The sequence below is a fragment of the Periplaneta americana genome, chromosome 5, assembly GCF_040183065.1.
Source record: "Periplaneta americana isolate PAMFEO1 chromosome 5, P.americana_PAMFEO1_priV1, whole genome shotgun sequence".
In the NCBI taxonomy this organism is placed as follows: domain Eukaryota; kingdom Metazoa; phylum Arthropoda; class Insecta; order Blattodea; family Blattidae; genus Periplaneta; species Periplaneta americana.
Genome location: NC_091121.1, coordinates 194787054 through 194806106, shown reverse-complemented (window position 1 = coordinate 194806106; position 19053 = coordinate 194787054). Strand labels below are relative to the sequence as shown.

General features: G+C 36.1%; 1 protein-coding gene across 1 annotated transcript in view; it reads right to left on the bottom strand.

Annotated features, from left to right (window-relative positions):
- Nucleotides 1–19053, bottom strand: part of shot (dystonin-like protein short stop) — a gene marked incomplete at its 5' end in the record, with an annotated part of 408663 nt that overhangs the window by 19986 nt on the left and 369624 nt on the right. The window contains 3 exon segments of the mRNA XM_069827013.1: nucleotides 2110–2296; nucleotides 2406–2531; nucleotides 6379–6541. Coding sequence (XP_069683114.1) covers nucleotides 2110–2296; nucleotides 2406–2531; nucleotides 6379–6541 — 476 coding nt within the window.

Genomic DNA, 19053 nt, shown 5'->3' with positions numbered 1-19053 from the left:
TAAGTCAACAAATAATTAACAATACACGAATAAAAGGAACAACGGGACTTAATTTACCCTACTAACAAGTTTGACTTGTAAAACTCCAGTGCTATGGGCTATGTTATACTCAGTCTTCAGTCATTACTGTGTTAGCCATTAGATCTTAAATCAGAGGGTTTATAAGCAAGATAAAATCTTTAGCATGGTTTCGTATCAAAGGACATCAAGGCCAGGTGTCTTGTCTTCTAGATATAAGGCTTGTAAAAGAATTCTATTCTTGGATCAGAGGACTTCAGGCAATTCTAATTTTTCTCGCACATGAAGTTTCCTGCCTTTTAGGACAGATGTCTCTGCAGGCTAGGCAACATTTTGTTGTAAAAGTGCTAGTTAAAATTGTTTATATACGTTCATAGCATCAACTGTATTATTGTCTTCTGTATAAAAACATATAGTACTGTTGTAACATAAGGTTACCAGATGGGGACAGTCTCCGAATTTTGCTTTTTGGCCCCAAACAAAATTCTTCACTGGAATGTATCCGAATTTAATAATTTGTCTTCAGATATCCCCGAATTTTAATTGTTAATTATTATAATTTGATGAAAATGTGGTTGAATATCACTGTGCCTTTGGTATTCATACCTGTAGAATGTATATTGGTGAGATGTCCTCTAGAAAGAAAAACATTTGAAGAGACATTCCATTGTTTTTGTTATAAAATTAATTTTATTAAATTTCTTGTTTGAAGAAATATGTGACTTCAGAGAAAATAGCAAAGTGGAATGGAAAAATGCTACTCTTTGCTCAAAATGGAGTGAAATTTTTTAAATTTTCTCCGAGGAAATTATTTTCTATGTGCAAATACAGAAGCTGATCGAAGTATCTATGCATTCTCCTGGAAATAATGTTCAGTGAAGAAATTTTTTTCTTCTATGAAAATGTTGTTGAGGTTCAATAAACTTTTTTCTTAATTTTGATTTTGAAATCAACTATAAAATTAGGTGACGTAAGTCAACTTGCTATCTTAACCGACTTCAATATGACCTGTCAGGATATTGCTGCATCATCGAACAACAGACGACAGTCTTCTCGAGTCCACTTGCACTGCGAAATGGCAAAGCCCCTTTCAATGTGCAAGACTACACCTGCCATCCTAACGGCAAACAAACGAGTCTTCTCAACTCCTCCTGCACTCCGAAATGACACAATTCCTTTCAATGTGCAGATTTACACCAGCCATTTCTTCCTCGTCCCGTCCTGTGATCACTTTGATCACATTTCCGTCCCCTTGCGTATGTGGTACCTAAGAGGTTATGTCCATTTTCGGTTTTTCCCCTTCAAAATTTTCTAGAACTCCTTCAGTGGAGCAGCATAACCCAGAGTGAGACTAGTGGCCAACAGGCTTGGAGCTCACATATTTAGTTTCTTACAGCCCCGAACCCCTTGCAAGGACGCGTTTTGCGTACCTTTTAAATTTGTCCTCCCAATCCTCCTCTTTCAATTAAATTCAAATTGCTGCAAAATTGTGGATCTAGAGAAAATCTGTTAAAAAAAATTCACTCTTCTGAAAATACCAGCAGTTTAAGTAATAGTTTAGTAGAATGAACATCTTTATATATAAATAGAAAGGGTATTTTAATTCTTTAAGGTGTGTAAAAACAATAGTGAATGACAAACTAACAGAAATGTTTTTTCGTATATCGATATCTGTCCCTAGAAATTGTGAAAAGAATCTAGTAACCTTACTATAACAACAATTAAAATTATTACATAAGGATTCTAAAAAGGCGTGATAAACACAGTAAACAATATGAAAACGAGTATAACAAGTCTATAGGCTGGAGTACCTCCAGGGTCTGTAAGTGGAAATGATGACAAGACTTGTAAGTATGTCTAAAGAGTGACATGCATAGGTCATTTCCACGCTATGAATTAATTGTTTTAAAAGGCTGGAGTACCTCCAGGTTCTGTAAGTGGAAATGATGACAAGACTTGTAAGTATGTCTAAAGAGTGACAAGCATAGGTCATTTCTACTCTATGAATTAATTGTTTTAATTAGATATTGACAATTAACCATCACCAGTACGTAGCTGGTTAATATATGTGTTTCAGTCTCACTAGCCTACCTGGAGGATGCCCCACTAGCTGGACTAATGAGTCCGGTTGGTGTACGAGGACGGGAACTGGGAGCTGTTCCATTAACAGGCACAGTCAGTTTCCGTGTAGGCGTGGTTGTACCAGATCCACTGCCAGCAGTGCGACTACTAGGAGTGACCCGTCGGTGGATTGGGATACGACTGGGTGTACCATCGTCTGTAAATAATTAACATTGTATCAAACAAACATTTTAAAGGCAGTAATGTTTATATTAGTTTACAGTCTTAATGACTGTGCTACAACTGTGCTGCATATGTATGCTAACCTGTGCTATCAAGTGACAATGTGGATCCATGTCTGCTAGGTGGTTTACTACCTTGTCGGCTTTGTGGTCGACTGCTTGGTCGACTATTCGGACGACTTCCTGCTTTACTGCCGGGCTGACTTCCTCCTATAATACACAGTTTCAAGTTACATAAGATAAATAATTAACTATATTATAAACTATTATTTCGCATCTTCATACTAAATGGCACATTACACTGTCTAAACATTTTCTGAACAGCTTTCAAACAATTTTCTTAGTATAATATAATCTTGCAGAGAGAATAAAGGGGTTATACACATTTGGCTAACATTTTATTCGATGAAAGAGTAATGGAACGGAGAAAAATTCTCTCCGGCGCCAGGATTTGAACCCGGGTTTTCAGCTCTACGTGCTGATGCTTTATCCACTAAGCCACACCGGATACAACTCCGACGCCGGTTAGAATCGTCTCAGATTAAGCTCCAAACTTTTGGGTTCCCTCTAGTGGCCGCCCTCTGCACTACGTCATAGATGTCTATGAACGCAGGACCGAAGTCCACACATGTGCTGAGGTGCACTCGTTATGAGTGACTAGTTGGCCGGGATCCGACGGAATAAGCGCCATCTTAAATCACGAAGTGACGTAGTGCAGAGGGCGGCCACTAGAGGGAACCCAAAAGTTTGGAGCTTAATCTGAGACGATTCTAACCGGCGTCGGAGTTGTATCCGGTGTGGCTTAGTGGATAAAGCATCAGCACGTAGAGCTGAAAACCCGGGTTCAAATCCCGGCGCCGGAGAGAATTTTTCTCCGTTCCATTACTCTTTCATCGTATGATGACGCAGAATATCTGCATGGAAATATCATATGTACTTCGGTACATTAAAATAATATATATGAATGCGTAAATCACTTCGTGATTTAAGACGGCGCTTATTCCGTCGGATCCTGGCCAACTAGTCACTCATATCGAGTGCACCTCAGCACATGTGTGGACTTCGGTCCTGCGTTCATAGACATCTATGACGTAGTGCAGAGGGCGGCCACTAGAGGGAACCCAAAAGTTTGGAGCTTAATCTGAGACGATTCTAACCGGCGTCGGAGTTGTATCCGGTGTGGCTTAGTGGATAAAGCATCAGCACGTAGAGCTGAAAACCCGGGTTCAAATCCCGGCGCCGGAGAGAATTTTTCTCCGTTCCATTACTCTTTCATCGTATGATGACGCAGAATATCTGCATGGAAATATCATATGTACTTCGGTACATTAAAATAAAATAATATATAACATTTTATTATTCACATACAGTAAAACCTCGATAAGATGCGCCTGCTTATTACGCTATCCCATGTAATATGTTTTTTTTTTGGTCCGGTCCCTGCACATTTCATATATAACGCCTTTATAAAATACCCCGTTTGTTGTGCTCAAGTCCCGCATAATATGCTGTTTTTTGAGCAATATTTTCTATGTAATTTTCAGCAATGTACTGTAACAGCAATGAAACATCCTGGTCATTGAACTCACTGGTGCCATTAACCTGAAAAGTATTGGTATTCGACCCTTTACCTGCGCATTTAAACCTTCATACTTCATACCTTAGTACACCCCACCCTCTTGTTAAACTCTCTTATTCGACTCCTTATCTGCGTGGTTAAAGCTACATACAGTTACAATACCTCACCCTCTTGCTAACCCTCTCTCTCAAACAACATTCCTCACTTGGCCGTAATAAAATTATGGAAATTTTTGCTGGGCAGTGTGTTGTCGTTTAGTGTATTGAAGTGTCTGTGAATGTGATTACAATGAGTGTTAAATGAAAAGCCCTTTCTGTGTAGGAAAAATTGGAAATCTTACGAAAGTACGATGAGAACAGTATTCTTACTCAGAAACAACTCCCTGATTCATTAGGAATCCCATCATCGACATTAAGAACGATAATAAAAAATCGCGACTCAATCACTACAGCTGCGATGTCGGGAGGATGTAATCGCAGAAACTGAAGTGTGCTAACATGAGGACTTGGAGAACACTCACACGGCAAACAACTATAAATGGCTTTTTTTTTTTTTTCGAAAGAATTAAGTACAGTACATGTTGTAAATGTCTCTGACGTACAGTACAGTAATTACATAATGGAGTAATACTGCATTACCTTTCATGAATCATGTACTTCAATAAAGAAAAATGCTAATAGATACTGTATAAGTCAAAATTAGCATGCCCGCCTAATACACAGTCCCGGTTAATACACGGTTTACACCCGGTCCCTTGAACAGCGTCTTATTGGGGTTTTACTGTACTTACTTAGAAATGACTTTTAGAGAACCTGGAGGTTCACTGCTGCCCTCACATAAGCCTGCCATCGGTCTCTAATCTGAGCAAGATTATGATATGCGTAAATCACTTCGTGATTTAAGACGGCGCTTATTCCGTCGGATCTCGGCCAACTAGTCACTCATTACGAGTGCACCTCAGCACATGTGTGGACTTCGGTCCTAGGTTCATAGATATCTATGACGTAGTGCAGAGGGCGGCCACCAGAGGGAACCCAAGAGTTGGAACTTAAAACTGAGACGATTCTTCCGACGCCGGGGTAGAATCCGGTGTGGCTTAGTGGATAAAGTGTCAGCACATAGAGCTGAAAAGCCGGGTTCAAATCCCGGCGCCGGAGAGAATTTTTCTCCGTTCCATTACTCTTTCATCGTATGAGCAAGATTAATCAAGTCCCTAACATCATATCCCATCTCCCTCAAATCCATTTTAATATTATCCTCCCATCTACGTCTCGGCTTCCCCAAAGGTCTTTTTTTCTCCGGTCTTCCAACTAATATTCCATATGCATTTCTGGATCGCCCATACGTGCTACATGCCCTGCCCATCTCAAATGTATGTATTTAATGTTCCTAATATTGTATTATGAAGAATACAATATGTGCAGTTTTGCATTATGTAACTTTCTCCATTCTTCTGTAACTTCATCCCTCTTAACCCCCAAATATTTTCGTAAGGAGTGTATTATAAGAGATGACTGAAAGAATATAGCCCCTGAAACTAATTACATTACGGTACTTACAGTTCACCCTACGTATGAAAATTCTTTGTTAAAGCGATTTTGACCCAATAACACAATAAACATTTTTCTTTTACATTCTGAATCCCATACTAAACTTATTTTTTTTTTTTTGCCAATTCCTGCTATTTGTAACTCAAAATGGTACTTAAAAGTATGATTTCTTTCCGAAAACCTTGTATAAAATTCTTTATGCTCGACCATGCCGAAATGTAGTAATTATACACCTGGTCGCAGCCCTTTAATGGACCTCATTAAATTACACCTATTCATTAAAGTTCAGATGTTCCACCAATCAGAAAACACCATTGTAGCAATATGAAAGCGCAAGTATCGATTATTCTCGGATATGCAATCGAAAGACAACTAGCAAAATGTCACAGAGGCTGGAAATCCAATACTGTCGCAGAAGGTTATGTTCTGTTACTATAATAATTAGCGTTAATTGTAAATAATATTCAAATAAATTCAATTAGTCATCTCGTTTTTCAATGTCTAAATCAATTTCAAGGTTATATCAAGATTAATGTTTATTTTACTCTCTAGATTATATCAAGGTCAATGACATTTGTTTCTAGGAAAAAATCAATACTTTCGCGTCTGCGCACATCTCACAATTTACGAGATATTGCACAAGGTCAGTTCCACTCCCCAGTCAGATAAGAATAACATGAATACTTATGAATAATTTCAAGTTAGAAATATGGTCGAGCATAAAAAGTCGTATGAAACTTGCCTATAATGGTAATTAAGACGCTCGTATGAACATTATGAAACTCGCTTGCGCTCGTTTCATAAACATACTCGCGTCTTAATTACTACCATTATAGGCTCGTTGCATAATGTACTATTCAATCATTCATTATCGTAATACACTTCTCTCTTAAATAGTAGAAAATAATTCCATCTCTTATGGACCAACCTGGAGTGAGACTCGATCGAGGTGGAGCTGATCCTTTCCTTAGAGGCCTTGTCAGTGTGCCTTCATTGTCACTGAGGGAGTCTGGAGTACGAGTTCCACCAGAGAATGATGATCGTCCAGTGTTACGCCCCATAGGAACACTGCGAGCACTTCGCTCCCGCACCTATACCCCCACATAGAGATACATTGTGAAACTTATGGAACTTTGTCATATCACTTTATTCAAATTCTTGTGTGAAAATTAACTTATTATAACTGATATGAAAGTATAAAATTAAAAAATAAACCTTAGATAAAGGTTACTAATTCATTATAGTACTCAATCAAAAGTGTGAAGATTTAGCAACAAAACTGAGAAAACTACTAATGAAGACAAAAATAATACAAATGCAACTGAAGTCAAATAAAAAAAAAGAAAGAAGAGTAAATTATATAATCCCTTGTACACATGCAACAAAATATTGTAGTACAGAAAGAAACAATGGTTAAGACGTTGTATGAAGAGACTAGAGTTGTAAGTACTCTGCTGTTGCCGTCAAATCTGGCCAAACTCTATAAACATGCCAATAATTTTTTATGTAATCAGCAGGGTACTTTGACTCCTCTCTATACTCTGAAAATGTGTTAATAAATCTTTCACACACAAACTAGTAAATGCCATTATATACAAACAGCAAAGATGGCCAACTTCAGCATATTCGAACAAATGAAATTTGAGCTGAAATAAACTATTTATACTATGTTGTTCATATTTGTTTATATTTTCCATAGATACAGAAATGGAGATAAGAAAAAGATCTTAAATATTCATCTGCTTAAAAACAATGTTAAAACATCTTGTGGAAAAATTTATTGTAAAATTTTCATGTAAAATGTTCATTCTTACATCGATCTTGTTAACTTGCTTTACTTATTATAGTTGCAATCATTTTAAAAATTGCAAATATGTCATGTAAAACACGTCAAACACACGTACAATTATTTTTGTGTTGTTTATGTACCCTTAATTGTTAGTTTATCTCGTGTTATATTCATAGGACCTGAAGATGCTCACTGGTGAGCGAAAACATGAGGAAAGCATAAATTAAAATAAATTAATGAATAATTGATTAAATGGCGATCTTACTCGTGTTAATTATGTAAGCATGTGTGGCTTACAGCTGTTTTGGTGTTGCTTGACACCATCCTCAGAGCCTACTAGATCTCGGCGCTATCTCAACTTCGCTGCCTGCTGTGTGGGTGCGTTCGTGTGATGAATAGTTGTGTCAAATAGTGTTTGTGTTCTGAAAATGATCTGTATGTTGAGAATTTGATTAGGGTGTGTTTTAGTGTGTCTCTATATTTCATATTGTTCTAGTGTGTTGAGTATTTAGTTTTTGGGTTGTATGTGTAGGATTTCCATGTCTGTATTTATGTTATTGTATGTGTGGTTTGCATTAGTTACGTGTTCGGCATACGTACATGTATTGTGTCCTCTGGTTATTGCTTGAATGTATTCTTTGTATCGAGTTTGAAATGATCTGCCTGTCTGTCCAATGTAGAAACTGTCGCAACTATTGCATGCGAGTTTGTATACGCCTGTGAGGTTGTATTTATTTGTTTGTGTTGTTTATGTGTTGAGATGTCTTTGTAGTGTGTTTTCTGTTCTGTATGCTATGTTATATTTCTGTTTTCTGAATGAGGATGCGATCTTGTGTGCGTTTTTGTTTTCGTATGTTACTGTGGTGTATTTCTCGTGTTCTTGTGTTTGTGTTGTGTTTTGTGTGTTTTTGTGTTTGTTGAGTTTTTGTTTTGTCTTCCTTATAATGTTGTCTATTATGTTTGGGTTGTAACCATTTTCTTGTGCTATGTATTTACATATTATGTGCTATGCTTACATAATTAACACGAGTAAGATCCCATTTAATCAATTATTTATATTCAAGTGTTAAAAGTAGTGTACGAAAGATTCAACATAAATTAATGAAATTTGATAAGTCTTAAACGGAAATACCATTACTTAAAGATTATTAACTGGCTTATCGGTACTATCATGTCTGTAAAATAAATAAAGTGTTGATCAAGTGAAAACATTATTACTTCGGGTTTAGTATCTCTAAGACCAGTAAAGCAGGTTACCAGGGACTGGGCTCTCAAGAAACACAAAAACTATTGGAACTCAAGTGAGGGCTGCAGACACTCTAAGGCCCTCATAAGAGATTTTAATAAAAGCAGGTCAAGTGACTTGTTAAAACTGAGCAAGAAACAGCTCTGCTGGGCAGTCTGATTCCTTACAGGACACTGTGCCCTTAAGAAGAATCTGCACATGGTGGGACATTATATCAACCCAGCCTGTGTTCACAGGGAGATGAGTCTGTAGCTCATCTGTTGTGCGACTGCAATGCACTTGCTCATCATTTCCAAAGTTTGATGAGCTATCAACTGTCTCAGTCCATAGTTTGATTCAGTTCATTAAAAACATCAAACTATTGGATGTTTGATGTTCTTAATGAACTGAATCAAACTAATAGACTGATAGGATATTATGACAAGGATGCACAATAGATATTTTAGGTCGCAGTGCTAGGACTGTTATAGCCCTCCCCCTTTTAAATTCAATTCAATTTATTCGGGTTTAGTATTCTAATGTATAATCTTTTCGCTGTAAGAAAAATCCTAATATAAACAATAGCACGTGACTTAAGTGAGGCTTCATTGGCCACTGTTTGGCGCCATAGATTCTCAGTACGTGTTCCCGCCTACTGTTGTACATTCTGTTTCATGTTAAACATCCCCCGTTACTCGTCAAGTAGGCCTAACCTCACTACTATGCATTCGTTTGCTTAGGAAACATTTACTTTATAACTACTGTAATTAAAACTCACTTAACTTAATATATACATTTGAGAGTATTTGTTTTTCTCCGCTATTGAGAGGGTTTCTACTCTTATGTTTAATATTCACACACACCGAGGATACAAAAGCCATACTTCAGTACCACGTGCTTACGTGAACAACTACGAGCTCGAGTGACGCCAGCTTGTTACAAGAACAGACTATCTCGGTATTACTTTTGGTATTCATCCACGTTCATAGTACATAACAAAATATAAAAGTAGCTTTTCTTTTACATATGAGTGAAGTTATATGTTTCATCGTATTTAACTAGAATTCAATTTTTTATTTTCAAATAATACAAAGTTATGGTTTCCAAGTGCGGAACTATTTTTTCCTGCATCCTGTGAGTGTTTCGACTGGGAGCCAATCACGGGTATGACAGCAACGTGCTTATGTTTACATTAGGATTTTTCTTACAGCAAAAATAGTATAGGCATATTGTAGCATCTTATGTAAATGTTTATTGTATTTTATCCTACCGGTACTACTAAAAATGAACAGCGATTTTCTCGAATTGAGTATAATGGTTACAATGAAATAGCTTAGGGTAATAAAAGAAAATGGTCTCAATATCTTATATATAATATTATTTAAAATTAACATCATTACCGGTACTTTGTATAATGTAATTCATCTACAAATATTAGGAAATATGAGCAACATAGTATTCTGTTTTAATTTATCCCTGATCTGGCTTTGTCTAGAATATTTTGAAAATCATTTAAAAATAATGACCATCGATGCAATAAGTTATAGATATTCTAGTTCAAGATCATTCATATGTATATAAATAAGGTGGTGAAAACTAAGTGAAGGTGAAGAGACTAATGCAATATTACACAGAACCCTTAAACACAAGTATGTATTTTCCATACTCTCAACATCAATATTTGTGTTTATCGAGAGCTATGTGATATGAAGTGCAAGATATGTTGCACAAATTACTAGATGAAACAGAAACTAAAATTGTTTTCTTTGGATATACAATTTAGAGTAAAATATCCTACTTCAATTTTGAATTTAAAAAATAATTTTCATTTAATTCTAATAACAGCAACACACAAAACCTTTTCAATTAAATTAAGAATTATTTTTTTATTTAATATACAGTAAAACTCCATTAAACCAGTTATCGTTTAATCTGGACAGAATTCTGAAGAAACAAAAATTTGAAACAGAAAACTCTAAACGAATTATTGTATTCAAGTTAGGCGAGGCTTAACTTTCTGCATACTATAATTGGTATTTTGCAGCTGCAATGAATGAAATAGCTCCTTCCATATTGGCCAAAGCAAGGAAGAAAATTTTGAGAGATCCATCACAGAAGAAGAGACTATGGACTTGCACGATAATGATGAAAATGATCCAGGCTGTCACATAATGAATGAAAGAAGAAACTGTGTATAATATAAACAAGGCTGGAGACTGTGAATAAAAGAATCCAATATCCAAATCCAAAACATGGAGTTAAGTGACCTTAAACAATAAACACTTGAATTGTGTTACCGATTTTATTCAACAAAATGATAAGGAAATTTTTGCATTTAACAACTACATGAGGCAATCTGCATATACTTATAGTGAAAATGTATAATTACACTAACGAAAATTGATGTTTTTTTAAACCAAAAAAATAAAATTAGCCCTTCCACTGTCCTCTAGATGAGACAGACAGAAGTGTCAGGAAGCGATTTGCTGTGTACTACAATCTAAAATTCTTTCTGGACAGAATGTTGGTGTATTAATTATAATTTTGACAAAAATAGAAAATTGTTTGCTTATTCGCAATTTTAAATAAGTCAAAAATTTGTAAAATACTAAATTAATTTTAATAATCTTATTCAATAAGTCTCTTTTACAGATGATCCAAGAAACGAGATCTTAGTTTATGTTTCATCATGTATGTATTAGAATTATATGACACAACCATCAGTCACTGTAACTATAAATTTTATCAGCTTGAACTATGATACGGGCTGAATTTAAAATGCCAAGCTTTAAGATGGGTTTATATATGAATTAGAATGTAAATTCTATAACTGAGTGTTTCATATTGTTGTTTACATGTTTAAGATAATTACGTTCTTTGCAATTATTATGTAGAAATCGATATTAACAGAAAGCTTAACCCTACTGTCTTTACAAGGATTCGAGGGTGATGGTGGTTGTTAACATTATGTAGGTTATGGATTATTACGTGTTTTTACTTATAGACGTGAATTTTCAAGACTAAAACTATGTATTTCGTAATGGTGCCAGTTTTAGAAAATTAGGTTACATTATACGAGTATAATACCAACTTTGTTTTAATTATACAAGCCAGACCACTTTCTAACATCGAACTTACATTGGTATACTTCAGTAATGTTCAAGAGTTAATCCCTATTTAGTTGACTGTGAAAGTTTCCTTATTATCTACATAAAATGGCCTACAGAACATTTTAGATGATACTTTATGGGCTATTTCACAGAGCAAGAAAAGATGAATTTATACATTTCTCTCTCTTTTTTTTTTTTTTTTTTTTTTAGTAGGTTATTTTACGACGCTTTATCAACATCTTAGGTTATTTAGCGTCTGAATGAGATGAAGGTGATAATGCTGGTGAAATGAGTCCGGGGTTCAGCACCGAAAGTTACCCAGCATTTGCTCATATTGGGCTGAGAGAAAACCTCAACCAGGTAACTTTCCCTGACCGGGAATCGAACCTGGGCCACCTGGTTTCGCAGCCAGACGCACTGGCCGTTACTCCACAGGTGTGGACACGTTTTTCTTGCTTATCTTCTCCGTTCTATAGCTAAAATTAACTCTTAAAAGTCTTCAAAATTGAAACAATGGTTACAAAGTTTGTGGAAAACTTGTAATTCTGATCTATATGAACAATTGCTAAATTATTAATTTACTATATAACTCAAGGATGTAAAATGTATGAATTGAATAATTTCAAGGGAAAAATTGTTCCGGGGCCAGGTATCGATCTCGGGACCTCTGGTTGAATGTACCAGCACTCTACCAACTGAGCTACCCGGGAACTCCACCCGACACCGTCTCAACTTTTCCCTTTATATCCACAGAACTCGTCACTGTGTACGTTAACAGAAAACCACAATTCCAAGTCACACAGAGATTGTGTGCACTCGAGATGGGTATCTGGCGTTTTGTCAGCCCACGCGAGTTGTGTGGATATAAAGGGAAAAGTTGAGACAGTGTCGGGTGGAGTTCCCGGGTAGCTCAGTTGGTAGAGCGCTGGTATGTTCAACCAGAGGTCCCGGGATCGATACCTGGCCCCGGAACAATTTTTCCCTTGAAATTATTCAAATCTGCTTTACAGGGAGCTTTACCTGAAAGACTAGATTTGCAAAATGTATGAATTGTTAATTAAAATTATATGAACGAATAACAACTAACATGAACACATTCATTAATTTTGTACTTAATTTTTTTTACATAAATGCAGCAGTCTTAGAAATGATTACATAATTAGACCTACATACACAACTCAAATGAGTTCTTTAGCTTATCTACGCTCTTTATTGCAAATAAATAAGTTAATTTCTTAATAACTTATTCTGATTGACTCACAGTGACTTTTGGTTTGTCTTTTCATTTGAAAAACAATCATACTGGTACGTCATCAGAATATTTTCAAATTCACATACATAAAATTTCACAACAGCACAAATAAGCAAGAACGTACATGACAGCCAGACATCATCAAACATGGGGGCTCTTTCACTGTCGATTTTCAAGTTTATTAAGAATATTTGAAGGTGCGTAAAGTGCCGCAAAAGTAAGTCATAATAGATCATGCTTATGAAAGAAAGTTATTACTTTATTATTTCACTCAACTCATGGATTATAGATAGTTTGTAAGACACACCATTAAATTATTGTGATGTTTATAAAAGTGTGTTAATTGAGAGGTTAGTTAGAGAAATGTCCTGAAAGAGAAGTAAGATTGAAGTATCTCTCAAAGTGATTTCTGTGTTCTTTCAACAAGGGCCAAATAACATTATTTGGGACTAATGATTGCGAGAACACTCATACTATGAGAACATTCTTCAACCACTAACTGTTTCAGGATCTGAAATGAAATTAAAAGCTCTAGTCTATTGTTAGTCATTTTAGAACTCACCCAATGGAATCTTGGTAACAACTGATGTTCATCTCCTATTGCGATAACCGCAACTAATTCACCAATGAGCAAAAGGGACAAATAATTAACCATTAATGCATATCTAAATGACTTAGTGTAAATAAGTGTATGTACTTACCTCAGTAAATTTCAATAAAAATAAAGTGAGTGAATTACCCATGCCAAAAAAGGAATAATTAACATAATGAAAATAAAAATAAAAAACAGTACTGAAAAAAAGCAAACTAACCTATAAAATAAAATACTGGACAGCAAGTGTAACTCGAAGAAAAAGTTGACGCTGGTTTTTATATACATGGTTTTGCCCAATGTTTCTCGAAAGCAGAATGGGAAGAATCATCAGAGAAGAATCTCAAGTACTTGGGTCTTCTACTCAGTCATGAAGAGTTTTACACCACTGTACCAACTTGTAACCCAAGACACTACAGTGAAAGGAAAAAATATTTCCACTCTAGACGAGATGGGGAACTTGCCTAAACAACCAAAGCTGCACAAGATCAAACCACACACAAGCTTAGAACTGCAAGACAAATGCTGCCACAACACTTGTATCTTGGCATCATGGGAAATGGTTTAGTTATGAGACACGAGCGATTAATACTGTCTTTCATTTGTCAGTATGAAATAATATACACATGATCATATACTACATTATTGCCCATAATCAGGTTAAAATTTGTTCAGTTTAATCTTTATACAGGCGGCCGGGTAGCTCAGTTGGTAGAGCAGCTGGCTACGGACTGGAAGGTCCGGGGTTCGATCCCAGGTGGTGACAGGATTTTTTCTTGTTGCCAAACTTTCAGAACGGCCCCGAGGTTCACTCAGCCTCCTATAAAATTGAGTACCGGGTCTTTCCCGGGGGTAAAAGGCGGTCAGAGCGTGGTGCCGACCACACCACCTCATTCTAGTGCCGAGGTCATGGAAAGCATGGGGCTCTACCTCCATGCCCCCAAGTGCCTTCATGGCATGTTACGGGGATACCTTTACCTTTACCTTTTTTTTAATCTTTATACAGTGACACTGTTTCGTTTAGCAGCGTGGTTTTCATTTTCCCGTCACATGCTGCTAGGAGCTTATCTGCAGCCAAGCAGTCACCAGTCTGCTGGCACTGAAACATTTAGTACTGTAAAATGGGGTGAATAGGATCAGTGGGGGGAATAGGATCAAAACTTCAGTCTTGGTTATAAAGTTTGTTATAAACTGCAATTGAGCGGGAAGACAGTCATTGCTTACTAGAACAATAATAGTAACCAATGACTGTGATCCCGCTCAAGTACAGTTTATAACAAACTTTATAACCAAGAATAAAGTTTTGATCCTATTCACCCCCACTGATCCTATTCACCCCATTTTACGGTATAGGAATTTGTACTTACTCAGCTCAAAGTAGGTGTTGGAAATGTTCCTTACCAACTGTTACACACTGTTGACACCTTCTTATGGAATTGTTAATTACTTTAAGAAGTTCTGCTTCACTGATTGACTCGATTTCAGCTCTTATATAGTCTTTAAGCTCATTTATTGTATTCGGGTTTTTCGCATAAACCTTATTTTTAAGTGCCTCCCTCCCCCAATAGATAGAAATCGCATGGTGTTAAATCTGGACTTCGTGGGGCCCACAAATTTTTACTGATAATTCTCTCATGGATTCTTCGGCAGTATGAGCAGTGGCAGAATCTTGTTGGAAATATTTTTATTTTATTTTATTGGGTTATTTTACGACGCTGTATCAACATCTAGGTTATTTAGCGTCTGAATGAAATGAAGGTGATAATGCCGGTGAAATGAGTCCGGGGTCCAGCATCGAAAGTTACCCAGCATTTGCTCGTATTGGGTTGAGGGAAAACCCCAGAAAAAACCTCAACCAGGTAACTTGCCCCGACCGGGATTCGAACCCGGGCCACCTGGTTTCGTGGCCAGATGCGCTGACCGTTACTCCACAGGTGTGGACTGTTGGAAATATACTGAGGAACGGTCTCCATAAGTCAGTTCATCTAAAAATAGGTCAATGATCTCATTCACTTAAAGCTTGCTGGTAATTGTGCGGAATGAAAATAGGCCCAATAATTCTGTGTCCGTTCATTGCACACCATACAGCTATTTTTTCACTGTACAAAGGTGTTTTGAGTACAAGATTAGGTTTCTCCTGACTGTAATACCGATGATTGCGAGGATATGTGTCCATTTAAATGGAAATAGGTCTCATCAGACTATATAAGATCTGAAATCAAGTCAATCAGTGAAGCAGAACTTCTTAAAGTGATTAACAATTTCATAAGAAGGTGTGTAGCAGTTGGTGGGGGACATTTTCAACACCTACTTTGAACTGGGTAAGTACAAATTCCTATACTAAATGTTTCAGTTCAGGCAGACTGGGTGGCCGTTTGACTGCAGATAAGCTCCTAGAGGTGGGCAACGGGAAAATGAAAACCGCGCGGCTAAACAAAACAGTGTCACTGTATTGATAGATTTATATATATTCTTAATTATTTCAACCACAAAAACCTATCAAATGATTTTATAATATCTATAAACAAAACGAACAGCTGTAGCTTAAGTTTTTCTGTTTTCCTATAACTCGAAAAACATCCAATCAGCTTCTGACTTCACTAATTCCTGCTTACTCTTCTGAAAGTATACTTTCAGCTGTATTTATGTTATAATTATTGCAAATATCGCCTAGGCTGAGACTAATATACATTGCCAATGCTGTTGAAAAACATTTTTTTGATCTTATAAACAAGTTATGTTATTCTTTTTTTTCTTGCCAGTAAAATGAGATAACATAACAATCACACACAAAATGACTTATGATTAGAAAAGCTACTATAAAATAAATTATACTGCATAAATTTTGAGGTTATGTTGCAAGTAAAAGACAAAAGTTTCTACATTTCAAAAACGTAGCTCTTTAGCTCTTTCTATGAGTATTTACTCTTAGCAGAATTTAATGTAAGCAAAAATTTCAGTTTTTTTTTTTTTTTGACGTAACAACTAACACTAGGATTCTGCATTTTCATAAACAAAGTGATATGCATCAACAAGATTTTAGTGTTTTCTTTTAATTATTTAATGATGCTGTATCAACTACTGGGTTATTTAACGCGATGGAACTGGTGATAGAAAGATGTTATTTGGCGAAATGAATCCGAAGATTCGCCATAGATTACCTGACATTCGTTTTACGTTTGGGGAAAACCTCAGAAAAAACCCAACCAGACAGACAAACAGTCCAAGTGGGAATCGAACTCATGTGCAAGTACAGCACAACTCCAGACCAGCAGGCAAACGAGCTACTGCCTGAGCTATGCTGGTGGCTGATTTTTATAGCTAAGACAGCTGTTTTGCGTAATATGGGTATCGTTATTATCTTTCGTTTACAGAAATAAAATCAGCCAAACATAACTGATAAACTCAGATGCAATGTTTAAACCTTGCCATTGAAACAGTTTCTCATAATTTATTTAACAATTCGCAAATATTATATTCCAGAAAATTGTGTGTGTGTTTTTTTTTAAATGAAGTATCATAATATTGTATACATAAAATATTTTATCATTCAACAGACATTACAAGAATTTTCGTACATTGAAATTAATTTCATACACGCTAAATACACTTTGTGATCATGACAAAACACTGTGATCTCAAAGAGTACTCAAAAATGAATTTCTATTTAGGACCTGTACAGGGTAGAAGTGAAATAACCTTCCTGATTGAAAGGGATGATACGATACACTTAAATGAATAGAAAACCTATATTACATTCTGTGGTTAAATGCACGGTTAATTAGAAAATTAAGTTTGAAGTTTCAGCAGTCTGATAACATCCCTGCTAACATACTCTTCTCTGTGATACAGATGTAAGAGGTCAACGAACTCGGTCTGTCTCGCTAGGTGAGCTGTTCTCTGGCATGACATTGCAAGATGCTTGCTTCATGCAGTGGCTTGAAATTAGAGGTTTTTATAAATAAATTTACATGAAAAACCGTCCATGCTATTGAAATATGTCAGAGGGATAAATTATTCTTTAATAGATTTCCTACGAATATGGACAAAAATTACAATCCTACTCGCAATGATTACCGAATAAGAGGTTGTTAAACATTTGAGAAAAAACTTTTTTTTATATTAACTTTCCATTACAGTGAAACCTCTCCTTACGGACACCACTAAGATATGGACACTCCTCATATACGGACAGATTTTTATGTCCCAACTGAAATAATATAGAAATAATGATAAATTTAACTCTCGTTTATGGACACTCTCAGACACGGACACGGACAGCTGTTTCACAGCCCTAAAGCTTGCTTTACCTCCTGACTGCGGACAGAACTTGGATTTCAAGACCAAATGTGTTACAAAAATGGAAAATTTAGTTTTGAGAACTGTACAGAAATTCCTTAATATGAAAGAAGACAATAAATAAGGGTCTCGTAGGCTAGTAATCCTTGTCATCTGGAAGTGGGTGGATAAACAAAGTCATAAAATTTAACCTGTATGATGGGTCCAGGTTTCCGCGGTCATGAAATTGTATTCGATACATTATAGAGTTAGTAGGATTATTCTCTTCATTTCAATCAGTTTTTCTGTTTCGAGAGACATGAGCATGACACCTGAACATAAAGGTTAAGTTGAAAGTATAAATTACAGTACTGCATAACTGTAGACCTAGAATAAAATTGCATGGCACAGTACTGTATTTTCCTTTTTCGGTCTTATCTACTGTAGTTCAAGGTAAAGAATTTACTGTAGTATACTGTATTTAGAATTAAACTACAGTAATACATTTCATTTAGAGCGTGAAGGGATACATAATGCATATTATAAATTTACTGTTAGATTGGGGAGCCTCCCTCCCAATAAAGGACACCTCTCAGAAGCGGACAGGTTGTTATGTCCCTTCGATGTCCGTAAATGAGAGGTTTCATTGTAATATGATATTATAGTTTTTTGTTACATACAACACGAGCTATTTACTCTGAAAATCTGCAAGGCTATTTCACTTCTACCCTGTATAAAAAACATAAGCTACTGCTTTGGTTTAAAATAGTATAAAAAATTTCCAGAAAAACTTATAACTTCAAAGTTAAATAACCCAAGTTTGTAATCAGGACATTTCTGATATGCACAATATATATAATTTTTTAATGATCGTTCACTTCTGTTGGACGTGATACCAGCAGCCAGCAGGTTGGCCTTTGCACTGCATTGGCTGTTCGCACCCAGATTGACATTTTGAATGACAACCAATTGTTATAAATGTGAAATTATTATGCTCAATGCTTGTACAAATTCAAACTGATTAATTTTTAAGGAAACAAAGATAAGTAACACTTAAAACAATGCCACATAACACAGGTAACACAAAGGGTTTCTCATTTTCCATGATGCTAAGAAATGTTAAGACACGCAGCACAAGACGTTGTGGTAATGATGGCAGCAATGTTTTATTTACCAAGTGGTATGAGGGAAGCCCAGTTGAGCCCATGGCGAGTGGATATGAGTACGGCAGTTCCTCTTGTTGTCTCAGCATTTCAAATATCGGCATCAGTTGACCCATAAACTCCTCAGCTGGAAAAGTCCGTATCCACACTCCAGCAATTTACTGGACACAACAGCCCTCACAATCCACAAATTT